Genomic DNA, 15213 nt, shown 5'->3' on the forward strand with positions numbered 1-15213 from the left:
TAATCAAGACCAAAAGGGAAAATAAATACTGGTTCTTGCATTAAACCCTGCCTTCTCCTTGCCTCATTGCATCCTTGCCCTTTGGGTCTTCTGACCGAGACCCTGTCTGCTCGCCACACTCACTCTCCCCGAACCAAATCACCCCTACAGTTCCTTCAGGCATCAAGTGCTTAATTATGGCTTCTTCCAAGTGTAAGGGAGGTGTCCGAGCTGTAGAGATAACTGCAAGCTGCTGCTGAAAACAATGGGAATGGTACAAGAGGAACATTTGATTCTAGGGGCAAACGTCTAAATTCCTCCCATGCTGCTGGAGAAAAATGCCCCTAGAGGGCTTAACAACAATAACCTGTTGCATTATACCCCTGATTGAAGTGACTGGAGCTGTGATTGTAGATGATGAGACGAGATGCAGATCTGATGAGGGGCAGGTCTGAGTTTTTTTGCCGTCTCAAACAGATCTTAAGTACAACACAACAACAATACCAAGAGCCCCTCCATTATACAAATATCACACTAATAGATGTTGCTTCCCCCTCACCCACCTGGCATACATAATCTAGCATGATAAGTTACATAAGATGCAATAATAAGCCCCAAAAGAACATCGAAAACCAGCATAACAAGTTTGGATGTCATGACCTAATGACCTTTTATTATGTCCCGATCCCCATCAAATTGCACCAGACCTTCCTGATGTCATTTTCTCTGGCCAACTTTGAAACTTTGCACATGCAGCATTGAAAAGGGACATGGTGTCGTTTTCTGTAACGGATCCAATCATTGCTCGTGATTGGACATGTCATTGAACAGTCCATTGAACATGGACCTGGTAAAGGGAGTCCTGGAAAAGAGAGAACCAATCTCCAAAATGGTCTTCCCCGGTGGAAACTGATTACACCTGCGGAAAAACTGGAAATTAAACAATGAATCAGCGCTGCTGTTTTGGTAATCAGGAAAGAGGTTTTGTCACCAGCTTATGAAAAACATGCGAGTAGCAAGCCTGTGGCGAGGAGGGGAGTGGAGTGAGAAAATTGTTGAAAAGATGGATTAAGAGAGACTTTATATAGTCAGGATCCAGCGCAGAGCTTCTTGAGGAGGGTCAAAAAACTTTAGAGTAATTCTTCAGCTGAAGTTAGGTTAACAAAAGAAAATAGGCAAATTGCAAGAAATGTGGTTGAACGGTCAAGACATCCAATGCGCTGGGGATGACTTCTTTACAAAAAAAACAAGCTCCCTGGCCTGGGAAAGCAGATGAGGGTGATGGCTGGTAGGCTGCCGAGGGCCTGAGACGGTGGTTGGCTTTTAAGAGGAAGATGGAGCAAGAAGTAAGACTTGGGTTTTGTTGCCACAGTATTGATGAAGGCCACATAGAGATGCTTCGTGTATTCTAGCTGCTTTCCAGAAATCCTCCCTGGTGTCAGGCTGTGAGGGACGCTGCTGATGGTGAGAGGGTCGGTGCTGGCTCCAGAAGCTTTGGATTCATCCATGTTTAACAAACAGTTTCTGTATGGCAGTAGCTCTCAGCTTTGGGTCACTGTTAATTTTGTGTGTCCCTGCCTCTTACATTTTATTGACTGAACATTAATAGTTTATTTATTTGACTCCTCTGTGCACATTGTTCCGACATAAATGCACCAATAAGCCACTGGACCGTACCTAGCATTAGAGCATGGTGGAGCATTTAGCAGCTAAGAGACAAATAGCTTTCCAATACAAAATTAAGAGAAGAGTTACCTGGGCTGGTAACCTGATTCAAAACTAATTCCAATGACACTTCATGTAAGCTGTATGTGGACATGAGGAACTGATGGCTTCACTTAACCTGAAGGAGATCCATATTTCAACCATGTGTTTATAGCTTTCTCTTTTTCCAAGAAGTGATGGAATCATTTACTGTAACTATGATGGAATTCATTTTGTTTCTGTTATTCTGTTCTTAAGAATTATGTTGCTGGTTTTCTAGAATTACTTCAACTGCCTCTACTTCTGTTCCTGTCTAATCCTGTCTTTGTTGCAGTCATGACTTTATCGGAGAGTTCACCACCAGCTACAGAGAGCTGTCCCGAGGGCAGAGCCAGTTCAATGTGTATGAGGTAAAATGCAGGAATAGCAAAACAAAAGTTGAAAAAGTTATCAAAATGAACCCGAGACATTCTCCAAAACTTATTTTAAATGATATCCAAACTGTTTAGGGAACTCTCAGCATCATCAGAAATCTTGTCAGTGTTATTTATTATTTATTTGAGTAATCTTTATTGTGTTATAAATATCCGCCCACATCTGAGGACAATGTCATCCACATCCACTCAGCTGAGACTTGCACTGAATAACTAATCATTTGCGTCAGATAGACACTCATCTCTTCTTCTCTATCTTGTGATCAAGGTTTTGAATCCTAAAAAGAAAGGCAAGAAGAAGAAATACGTCAATTCAGGAACGGTAAGAGCTGTCGACTGTTTCAGGGCCATGAGTCACAGCAGCCTTGTTTTGGCTCAGACTCCTTCAGATGTTTACTCTGGTCTCACTTCCTGTTTTCACTGTCTCTCCGTCTTCAGGTGACACTGCTGTCTTTCAAAGTGGAGTCAGAATGCACATTTGTTGACTTCATCAGAGGAGGGTAAGAGTTCCCTGATAAATGTTTCATCAGTGTTTTATCCATTAAAGGACTCCACTGGAGTTTAGGCTTGTGTTTTGGCTGTCTTCCACCAGACAATGGAACAGTGACTTGGATGTTGTCTTCACAAATGTTCCCACATTGTAAATCTGTGTTTACTTCAGCTTTGTTGACAATCTTAAAATGTGGTTGTTCAAATTATTGTTTCAATATGTAATACAATGCAAACTACATGTCGATATTTGAGTTCACTCAATCATTTAATAATAACGAGATTGAGCCATTAAACTTGATCCACAAAAACATTTTCATGCAGACTCTTACCAATGACTATACGTCAAGCTTGTCGGCCCCCGAAGATAGATTTTCGCCAGAGAAAAGGAACTTGACAAAGGAACCGATTTTTGCAAATGTGCGAAATGTACGAGTGGCAACAATTATTTGTTTGATTCAATGTAGAAGTTGTAAAATATTAGGTTCAGCAGTGATAGTTTAAAAATGTCATATCTCCTCTAAACCAATAATTTTAAGACATGATTTAAGTTTAGTTTTAGAGTTATACATTACAGTTGTGCAAAACATGACATGCAATACAATAACAACAACAACAACAACAGCTAGTGATGTAATCAAGACCACCTTAACTGAGACCAAGACATGACCAAGACTTTAAGAGGTCGAAACCAAGTCAAGACCAGTCAGGGAAGTCACGTTATTGGCTAATTAGTAACAGGGCGTTATACATCCAATCACATTCCCAGCCACAGACGTGGTCTTGACATAAAATCTCGAGTCCTATAGGTCCGAGATCTAGACAAGGCCGAGTACAAATGCAGTCGATTCCGAGAAAAGAGCAAGACCTTTAAAAAGGGGCAGAACCGGTACTACACGAGTACTACAAGACTCCCAACAACACAAACAGTCAGCTTGGTTATTCAACAAATCATACTCAACATGTGTTCCTAATTAAAAAGTATCTACCTGATACCATAGCAGATATAGGTGAGTGTTGCCTAGTGACAGTGTTCAGGTTTATGCTTTATTTACCTCCATGTCTCCTCTGCTGCCCACCCATCTTTTATCCTGTTCTTATTTCGCCTGGCTACAATAAAGTCAACCTGCCATCAGGAGCATAAAGAAATGTACATAAAAAGCAGTTATACATTAGCTGCTGCTTCAATTGCTTTGATCTCTTGTGGTTTTCCATTAAAAAAAGCCCAATGTCACTGTTCCTTCTTTATGGTTATTTGATATGACCTAAAAACACAGGTCTCACAACCAAAGCGACGATATCAGGGGTATTGGCTGATACCATTTTTGCATGTGAGTTTGAGAGACAGCTGGAAACTGTTTAACTTCTATTTGTAGAAAGTAGACTTCACTCACCCTAGAGTCGCTGCACTGTTTTAATATTATAAAAGTAAAGTCATGGATTATTTAACCTCTGCTTCTTATTCTCCACAAACATAGTTTGCACTGTAGCTTAGACCCAAACACAGGCAGTGATTCTCGTCAGGGTTTGGGGAAATAGGACCCAAGTGCAGCAACAAAGGGAGTCAGGTATGGGTACAAACGAAAGGCGAGCTTTATTCCAAAAGCTGTTTTATAAAAATACGAAGTTAGGAAAAATCCAGGACATGAAAAAAACACTTGACTTGAACTCATGAAGACGATAAATCCAGGGCATGAAAAACGCTTGACTTGATACATGAAGACGATAAATCCAAGACATGAAAAACGCTTGACTTGATACATGAAAGACGACAACGAACTGACAGAGAACACAAGGGAAAGCAGGACTAAATACAAAGACACTAATCACGACACAAGCCACAGCTGGGGAGGGGAGGCAGAAACACGAGGGCAACAGGTGACAACAATCAGGGGCGGGGCAGACGCTGACAATGGCGGGAAAACACACAGACAGAAAGTAACAGGGCCTGCAATGAGAAACAAGGTAAGTACAAAATAAAACAGGAAATGGAAAACGAGACACAACATGAAACACAGGGGCTTGACTAGACATGACATGACGTGAATACATGAACACCTCACTTGGTATGACATCAATAGTAGATTAAACATGAAATGACAGACATAATAAATAAACATAACTAACAGATTTGACCAGACATAACACTTCTCTGCTCTGTGTTTCTCATGATACTTTAGAGCTTCACCATTTTGTTTGAAATGATCAATTAAACCAAACTGTATGCACAAGTGCAGAACAATAGTCAAAATGAATATGGCATAAGCCATGACAATTAAAAATTATATTGAATTGTCATTACGTCCAAAATATGAGATGAATAAAAGACAAAAAGAAAGTCTTCCGCATTATAATAGTTAGATGTAAAGACTTTGAAAACCAGCAGTGGGATTTTTACAGAGCTTTTATGAGTCATAGTGCAGACCCCTGCCTCGCATGGAGCTGTTGATGAGTGTCTGAGGGAAGGTTGGACATCTGTAAATGTCTTGCGGTACCGCCACAGTGCTATCATCTCTGCTTTGACTGACACGGATGCGCTCCATCTCCCTCCAGGACACAACTCAATTTCACCGTGGCTATCGACTTCACAGCATCCAACGGTAGGACGCGTTTCATCTCTGTGCACGCAGTCAATGTCCTCACCTCTGTTTAGTTAAAAGGTTTCATCTACATGAGTGTCACTGCACGTTTGACGGATTGGATTGGATTGTGTACGTGTTTGGATGTGCGTCAGTGTGAGGGTCTTTGGTAATGCTCTCTCGGTCTGAGTGTGAAAGGGTCAGGATTAATGTCTTTGTGTCAATCAATGAAAAAATGTAAAATACTAGTATTGACTTGTGTGGTGTTGCAATAATGAAATGCTTGACCAACAGTTGAGGGAAATCAGAGGTGTTATTACTTTATTATAACATCTCAGCATAATGATATCTGGCAAGAAGTCCTACAATTTTCAGACGCTTTGCTAAAGCATCGGCAAAGTGCTTTCACATAAAACAGAACACCAAGATACAAAGAGAGCAAGGGACCACTAAACAACAGCACCTACAAATAAAAACACAAAGTAAAACAGATAGAAAATAATTCAACAAGAATAAATAGATGAGAAATACAAATGAAATTAATACAACAACAAAATCACATTAAAGCAAACTTAAAGGTGACTTAAAGGTCTCCTATTATGCTGTATTCAAACAATATATTGTAGGGCAATATCTATACAAAACATGTCTGTGAAGTGTTTTGCTCCAAAAAAATAGCAGCTTTCACATACTTAGATCAGGAGGGAAAGATAGAGATAACTGTTTTTGCTGACACTTTCTGAGTCACACAGGGGAGACATATTTATACATATGTATATATATATATGTATATATATATGTATATATATACATATATATATACATATATATATGTATTAAAGACATTAAAAAGTGCATTTTGCATAATAGGGGACCTTTGAAAGAGCTGACAGATTTAGCAACCGTGATCTCCTCATGGTGTGCTCTACACAGAGCATATTACCTCTGCTGATTTCAGACCGCAAGCACCATCTGTGACCCTGTCAGCTATCTCCCACTCTTGTAAAACAATGAATAAAACTGGCACATGGTGAAACAGATGCCTTTCCTACATTCTCACCACACCTCAAGAAACATGGTAGATCATTTGCCGTAGGTCAGGTGTGCCGTTACTTACTGCCTACTGATCCAGTGGTCTCCAGTCATTGCCACACAGGTAGCTTTTGCCAGTTCCTCAACTTTCTGGTCCTTGTCACTGCCATGCCATGGTAAAGATCTGTGCTGAAATTACACGAAGAAGAAGTTTATTAAGAAATAAAACTGAAAAGATTTACTCAAAAGTAAAACTGCAGCTGATGCACCAGATAGCCAATCATACGCAGGGAAAGATCCAAGTCCAGGCAAGAACGTCATCTGTGTGCTTTTAATTATAATAACAGCATACAAAGAGCAAAGGTTTGACATTCTTTTCCTGTGCCTTTCCTTTAGGCCTTCTTGTGCTAACCCTGGTTAAAAAAAACATATGCCATACTGGTGGCTAATCCCACCACCACCTGTTTTCAATATCTAGGTGCCCAAAACTGCCTTTAAAATAAAAGCATTAAACAACTACTTCAATCAACATAAATTACGCTAACATAAAGTAAATTAACAATAAACAAAAGCAGCAAGAACATAGTTACATACATAGTTAACATGTTTAGAATGAAAGGATTCAGACCATGCATCTGATTAGTTGTTGCTGCTGTGTGCCTCTCTACATATGATGCAATATAACACAAAATACTTCACTACATGCTGTAGACTTATTCCATTCACATGCATAAACTTCAGTGAACATTACTTTGACGAATTTAGGGTCAGATAGATGGAAGATTGAGTACTTGGTCATTGTGTTCATCCCTGTGTGTTGGGTGTGCTGCTGGTCTCTCCAGGTAACCCGTCCCAGCCCACCTCCCTGCATTACATGAGTCCGTACCAGATGAATGCGTACGCCATGGCTCTGAAGGCTGTGGGGGAGATCATCCAGGACTACGACAGTGACAAACTCTTCCCGGCGTACGGCTTTGGAGCTAAACTGCCTCCGGATGGCAAGATCTCCCACGCTTTCCCAATGGTAAGCATCTAAAAGCACTCAGAGAAAATGTACTGGTGTTGTTATTCAAATTCAGTACAAGACCATTTTTTGCTTACTAAGTGCCAAGTGCTTTGACTAACAGTCAGCTTGTTAAAGCAGAGAGACAATGTTGCCAGCTTAACCTTGATTATTTTATTCTTGGCTCTCAGCATTTACTTTATCCGTGCCAGGATGTAAAATGTGTCCATCTGTTCGATGTAAGCTCTTGCTGCACTGATGTAAAGCCTGACTCACTTCTGGACTTCCTTCAAGGCTGACTTTGGCAAAATCATGTTAATCAAACTCTGTTAACACCTGTTCGAGACAGTAACACCATCCAGGCCAGCTGTAGCTTGGTCTGTGTGATCTGGAAACTGAAGGGTCCCCAAGAACAGACCAAGTGCTGAGTGTGTACCTGGAGAGGTGGCATTCATCTCCTGCCTTTGAGCAAGGAACACACCGCTCCCTGGTTGCTTCTGACACTAGGATAGATTAAATGCAGATTCTTTGCTTTCAAATCTTTCATTTCCAGAACACCAACATGGCCCCACAGATGGCTGCCTCGGTGTATCAGCGAGCCCTGTTTTGTTTTGTTTGCTTTTTAATACTGTGCTTGCCAACAATATATTAAGCTCTGTATATTGCAGCTAAGAAATAGTGGATTAGTCTATTGATATGTACCACTGATAATATTCAATCAAAAAAGTCTTCCTTTGACTGGGGCTTCTTGGAAATTTTCCTTGCCCGATGTGAGGGTCCAAGGACAGATGGTGTCATATTCGTATTTATATTCTGCCCAAACTTTAACACCACTGAGACAAATGTAAAGTGTGTGATATTGAGCTTTATAAATACACTTTGATTGATAACTTTAAATCAGCTGAAAACTACATTTAGTTCCACGCATTGCTATCATGGGACAGTCCGTCAATTCTTTGAAGTTTACATCTGCTGCTTCAAGCTTAAAGTTTAAGAGCAGTACAATGTGAATGTCAGGTTGGAACTAAACCAGAGGGTGCATGGGTAGCTCTCTTACTTGCAGCTCCATTATGCCTTGTGCTGTTATAATTATTTTATAGGCCCCTTTTATGAGCACGCCAATCCTGATTGAGCTACCCATTGTCTCTGATTAGGGTTTGAGGTTTTGTAAAACCAACTAAAGAAAAGAAACCAAGGTCCATCTTCCTTCATTGTACATCCCTCAGATCCAAGACAGAATTTTCACAACAACATCGGCCGTTTGCAGTGAAGCTCGGTGGTGAGAGACATTGGTGTGAAAGTAGTGGGCAAACACAGCTTGTTTAAATATGTGTTCATAATAACACAACCTCCTCAGTGATGTTATTACCAAAGCAGCAACATAAATGAAGAATGTCTTGAAAAGTAAAAAAGAGACTCATTCAGTGCTGGTGCTGCAGGATAAGGGTATAGGAATGTTTATGATATGATGTTATGAGGGCTAACTCTCTTTGTATGGACTGTAACATCTCAATGACATGCCTCAGGATTTTTCCTTTGAACTGAAACTGCTGTTTCAATTAGGTTTAGTCAAATCCCATGATCCTCCTGGAGGAAAGTGGTAGACAGCAACCGCAGCTGGGTTATCTAGATTCCTAACTTTATACAACTTAAGTCCTTTCCATGTGAGCGGCCGCTCCATCAGCTTTCCCAATTACAGTTCAGCTCAGCGTGACAAATCCTGGAGCTGCGTCATGCTAAGGCAACTCCAATTAGGAAGCTATTGTTTGGAAACTGCTTGAAGCACATCGAGCAATATAAATTAATCACATATAAAGTTCTACTATGTTGTCCTAAAATGGCCCATGTAAGACAGAACCTCAGTGAGGGGAGAAAATAACCTGTGCAGGAGTGTACTGTTTATATCAATACAGTGAGGAAGTGAAGCTGGCATGGTGCACACAGTCTCTGTAATTATAAACATCCTGCTGAAGGTCAGAATGATTCATTACCAACATAACTTGTATTAACTCCTAATAAAAGCATGTGTAATTTAAAATAGCTCACTTTTGCATCAAATGAATAGTAAGTGCACCCTGAATAATCTCATCCTCACAATTAGATCCAATATTTGTCTTTCATGAGGGTTATTTGACACTGATTAACTTTGAGCTTCAACGGCGTAGCTCCTCCATGCTAGTTCTTAATTAAAAGATCTTGTGAATCGCATTTTGCAACTTTCAAAAAATCCATATTATTAAACAAAAACGTCAGTCTCAGGGGATATAATTAAAAAGTTATTTTTGAGATAGATACAAGAAAGCCTCAACGTGTGTGAAAAAGAGAAGAAACGGTTTCAGGTCAATGCAAAACAAACAGACAGATGTGAATGGATGATCGCTGTGTTCTGGTGAGTCTTCAGCACAGAAGTGTTTCTCTGCAGTCTCAATATGACACTGCAATGCAAAGAGAATCCACCAGAGACATTCACTGTGGTTAACAAACACATGAGCTGTCTCTATTTCACACTGAAACATAATTATATCCAAATCATAAAACTGCAAATAAAACTGCAGCATGCATGTTAAAATGTAATCTGAGTCAGAAGGTGTTCTCACAGACACTGTTTGGGGATGATCGTGTGACAGCTCCAGATCCAGGTTATAAAACGAGAGTGTTTGTGTGCAGGTAAATGGTCTGCAAAGGCTTAAAATCCATGTGTTCCCTCCAGGGGGAGTTTCTCTCCCAAACACTCTGCCTGAAACTCCTTTGTTTACTTCCTAAACATAGTCAGGGTGCGATTTGACAAAAAAACAGAGGGGGGGATGTTTTTTTTAATTTATTCATAGACAAGAACATTGGACTTTTAACTTGCATAACTAGGGAGAAAAAAACGCAAAAAGTAGACAGGCCCTTTTTTCGGGTCCGTGGATTAGTCCCCATCACAACATGGCAAAACTTTTAATAACCCATACATGGATTTCTATTCAACGTCACAAAAACATGCGTACGCACTAACAGGCAGAAAGCACCATAGAACAGCATCAATGCTCTCCATGAAAAGACCCTCCAATTAACTTAAATCAAACACTCAAAATAATTCACTAAATAGCACAACGTGCTGTCAACACTCAGGGACAGGTCTGGAAAACTAGACAAAGTAAACAGTCGGCTCTGTTGACGAATTTGTGGTGGCTTTTTCGTTTTTCCTATCGGGGCATTGTCTGCAGCATTTCGGCCCTCTTCTATCCACAATTCTGCAAATGGGTCCTGTAAAGTAAGATGATATGCTGCTCTGAACGCGTTTCATGTTTGGTTCAGCGCTGTTTTTCCTGCGAAGTTCCCGCACAAAAATGTTACAATGTTTTTGTGTTCGATGACGTTCAGAAATATGCACCGTCTGCCAGAAGGCTGCTGAATAGCCTACTCTGATGTAAAGACACTGAAGATCGTTAGATTTCAAGAGTTTAAGTAGGCTAGCAGTTAAGTTGCATTCATCGCTATCAAGGGGGGGAAATCCTTGTCCCCACCGGAGATAAAAATAATTTAGCAGAGGTAGGGATAGGAAAACCAGAGGGGGGGAAATCCTCACCATCCCCCCCTACAAATCGCACCCTGAACATAGTGATATCACTATTTAACACTCACACTTTTATTGGCTAGCACTCCAACACGTTGTACGTGGTAGGCTAAGCAGCGGGACATCGCTAAGCAGTCGACCAATCACAACAGAGCCGGCAAGCTAGCCAATCAGAGCAGACTGGGCTCTGTTTTCAGACAGAGGGTGAAAAAAGGTGCTGCAGCACATGCAGTATGAGAAGAATACACAGCTTTTTGAACATTAAAGCATGGAGACATGTCCCAGAAGAGACACTACATACTGATATGAAGCTGAAAATGAGCAGAATGTGCCCTTTAACCTTTGTCTGATGGATTACGAGTTCAAGTGTTACTGATTCTTTAATGCATACTATGTAACCATTTTGTAAGTAGATGATTTTAAACTATGTCCAGTTATTGTTAGAACACTGTTAGCTTGAGCAGTGTACTTTCCTCATCAATGACCTGCTCACTGCATATTATCCCATACTTATGTGTCCTTCCTGTCCTTCATATGAACTATAGAAAATCCTATGAAAGACAGAAAACTGAGTCTCAACATGACAAAAAGAAAACTTTAATAAGATCAAAGAGACTTCTTGAGTCGGCCGCTTGTACCTTCAATCTTATTCTTTCAGTTATGACCCCCCCTTCATTACCTAGGGAGAGACTATAACGAAGATGGACCGGTAGATTGAATACTAAGGATGGCACCTTGCCACCTCCCTAGGGAGGGGTTCTGGGCACGTAAAGCTGGGAGGAGACCAAGAGGCAGACCCAGGACCAGGTGGGGGGGTTATATCTTCACGCTGGCATGGGAGAACCTTGGAATCCCCCAGTCAGAGCTGGTTGATGTTGCCTGGGAAAGGAAAGTTTGCATCCACAACACAACTCTGGATTAGAGGTTGGCGATGGACGGATGGATTTCTTTGCTCTTCAGAAAATCAAATCAGAGTAGGTTTTCCAAATAATCCTGAAGAATTTTAAATCCGTGTCATGACTAGGGTTGGGTATCCGTTGGGTTTTATCCGATACCGGTGCCTACTCGGTATTTTTGAAACGGTTCCGGTGCCGAAACGGTTCTCGAACCGGTACTTAAAAAAACGAAAACACACACACGTTGTCAAAAAACAATACCCTTTTATTTCCAGGGCCAAATTGAACACAGTATTAACTTAAATCTTTAAACAATATAAATACAAGTAACATATAGTAATAAATAAACCAATATAGAGAGTCCCAGCTGGGACCCTCTTCTATTTGTCCGACACTGGCTGCTGCCGTTGAAGTGCTTGGCCTCTCGTCACGTAATTTATCAAACATGGTGCATTGATCGGCTTTTCAATAAACTCCATGCACCATCAGATGTTTCATTAAATTAGAAGTGATACCTCCCTTGCATGCTATTGCTTTAACACATGTGTTGCATGTCGCAGAATCTGCATCCTTAGATGTGAAATGAAGCCAAACCTTGGAGCGTTTTACTTTCGGCATCTTTATTCATGCCCAACCCTAGTCATGACCTGGATCAAGGATTGATAAAATCTGGAAACCGTACATGACTCTTTACACAAGTACATTTATTTAAGGAAGCTAAACTAAGTGTGCAGTCATTTAATCTGTAATGTGTTAGTGTGTGGACGTGTGTGAACATAGCAAGGTGTCGGAACCCAAAAAAAAACCAACTCATTTCCAAACAAACCAACTAACCTGAAGGAAGAGAGCGTCTGGTCACACATAGTAATACCAACCCAGGTGTCACCCATCACTCCATGAGACTCTCCATTAAGCAGGACATTGGTCTTGAGATCAAAGGGCCATCACATCAGGGACAGATTATTGGCTGGCCTGAAAATGAATTGTGAGGATCAATGGAATGATGGTGCCTAAGTGACAGGCACTGTTACGGCGATGCACAAAGAGCATTTCAAGGAGTACAAATAATCTAAAGGGTATTACTGTGCGATTGGAGATTGATGAAATAATGATTGATCTTTCTCTGTGGCAAGTATCTTTGTTTTACTGAACAAGGAGCTTCTAAGAGCTTCTCACAGGTTTGGCAGATATGCTTTTCTAAATGATACAGTTCGGTTCATGAAGAACACCGCTGTCAGAATGATTCAGTGTTAGGGTTAAAACATGTACTGTATGTCTAGGGTTGCTAATGCACCATTATCGTATTATACTGCCAACGACCACTTTAGGAAAAATCAGGGGAGCAAAAGTGATTAAATAGAGTTTGATATGCTCTCTAAAGCTTGCCTTTTTGCATTTTTTTTGCCACTTTTCATGTAACCAACACTGAATGCTTCCAGCTGTTCTCCTTTTTTAACACACTAATGTGTCCTTCCCCTCTCTACCTCTGAAGGGTTTTCACATTGCTTCATCTTGCTTCAGACACACACACACACAATAAAGTTGTAGTACCTAAAACATGTATGTCAATTGATGCTAATGCACCAGCACATTCGATAGTTTGGCTTGTTTGAATATACTCGCAAGTTTGAGTTTGTATCTTCATGGTTTTTTGGCATTTAGTCTTTTAGTCACTTTGATAAAAGCATCAGATGAATGAGATGTGATGCAGTGTAATCACTGAGTGCACACCTGAACGGGGGATGGCCTTCACATAAAATTGCATCAGTAAATGGCAGTTTGTTTCAATGGGCTCTTTGCTAGAGTGAGGGTATAGTTTTAGGCATAGCTTAAAGGTACACATTCACCATGAGAATTGGCAGAACCGTATTTGTTTCCTTTGAATGAGTTGGATTTGTTTTAACTGGATCTTCTCTGTTGCAGAACTCAAACACAGAGAACCCAAACTGTGTGGCCATCGAGGGTGTGCTCGAGGCTTACTTCCAGAGCCTGAGGACGGTCCAGCTGTACGGACCCACTAACTTTGCCCCGGTCATCAGCCAGGTGGCTCGGTGAGAAAAACACACACTCACACACACACACACACACAAACACACACACACACACAAACACACACACACACACACACACACACACACACACACACACACACACACACACACACACACACACACACACACACACACACACACACACACACACACACACACACACACACACTTACCATCAATCTTCTTATATACTCTCACTAACACATGTCTTCATACACTCTCATAAATATTCTCTCTTATATACATATTCTACTCATTTCGGTGTGTTTCATATGCATATGTGCCATCAGCTGTTTATGTATGCATGTATACATACAGAAAGAATCTGAGGTGACTTGAGTCACTGAAAAGTGTCAATCATTCTTATCTTTAAGTAGAAATCACAGTTTACTTGGAAATTGTTTCCAAATATTTACATTTTAAGGGCCCTGTGGAATTTTCATTTTAGCAAGCAAAGATTACGTTAAGATTCAACTTGAACTTTCAGTCAACTCCCAGCACTAGCCAGCCTTTTACTGTTTAAGCAAGTAAGAAAGGCTCATATGAAAGGCTCGCAGAAAATCACAAAGATCACACTGCTGTCTCCTTCTGTTCCATACAGAGGGAACCGGATCTCCAATATCCATTTATGAATCAATTTAGACATAAAAGAGAAATATTTTCCTTATTATTTCCAAACTTCTCTCATAAACCTGTCAGATTAACTTGTTGATTGTCTGCTCAGTGCAAACAGGAAGTGTTTTTTTGAGGTGAGCTGTGGAGGGCAGGACACAGTGTGATGACCTTATGTTCCTGAAGTATGCAAAATAGCCAAGATTACTTTAAGATGTATTTATCATAGACTTTACATTCATACATTATTATAAATAGACATATTGCTCTATGAATATCTGACTTCAACTTCAATTTCTGTTTTCTCTATTCATTTTCACCCAGCTCACAGCATTCTCGGTTTTTTATATGTTTTAAAGGTTGGGGTTGAATATATTTCATTATCTATTAATCTGACTAGTTAAGGGATATGGTTGATACCTGTTAGACATTTTTTTTTTTACCTGAAGCAGCTTTATGAAGGGTCTCTGCAGCAGGGCACTTCTTAAACACAAGTTATTACAAACACTTTAAGCCATATACACTCCCAGTGTTTTGGGTAGAGCTGGGTTACGGGTACGGAGGCGCTCAAGGTGCTCCCCATAGAGCATGTCGGTGTCACTGTAAAGGTTAATGATACCCTGCCTGGTAAAACATGCCAACTCCTTCAGATCACCGACACAGAGCCCTGGTGTTCCACTGCCGGGGGGTTAGACTGCGTCATTTTTGACATCACTAGAAACTCTAAATTCCACATTTGTTCAGCTTTAAAACTAAAGGTCTGCTTTGGATGACGTGCTCTATGGTGCTTGTTTTTCTAGGTGTGGTGACCAAACCAGTGGAGGTTAAAAACATCACATAAAAAAAAAATCAAAACTGCTAGCTTAAATTGGGGA

The 15213-nt window shown here is 40.5% G+C and overlaps 1 protein-coding gene across 2 annotated transcripts in view; it reads left to right on the forward strand.

The window, feature by feature from the left end:
* The window catches only part of LOC134882591 (copine-9-like), a 144808-nt gene that overhangs the window by 114236 nt on the left and 15359 nt on the right, over positions 1–15213 (forward strand). For both annotated transcript variants that reach the window (XM_063910393.1, XM_063910394.1), the window contains 6 exons: positions 2018–2093; positions 2386–2439; positions 2556–2617; positions 5160–5206; positions 7060–7241; positions 13599–13726. In XM_063910393.1, coding sequence (XP_063766463.1) covers positions 2018–2093; positions 2386–2439; positions 2556–2617; positions 5160–5206; positions 7060–7241; positions 13599–13726 — 549 coding nt within the window. The remainder of the gene's footprint in view (positions 1–2017; positions 2094–2385; positions 2440–2555; positions 2618–5159; positions 5207–7059; positions 7242–13598; positions 13727–15213) is intronic.

The sequence above is a fragment of the Eleginops maclovinus genome, chromosome 20 (genome assembly GCF_036324505.1).
Source record: "Eleginops maclovinus isolate JMC-PN-2008 ecotype Puerto Natales chromosome 20, JC_Emac_rtc_rv5, whole genome shotgun sequence".
Taxonomy (NCBI): Eukaryota; Metazoa; Chordata; class Actinopteri; order Perciformes; family Eleginopidae; genus Eleginops; species Eleginops maclovinus.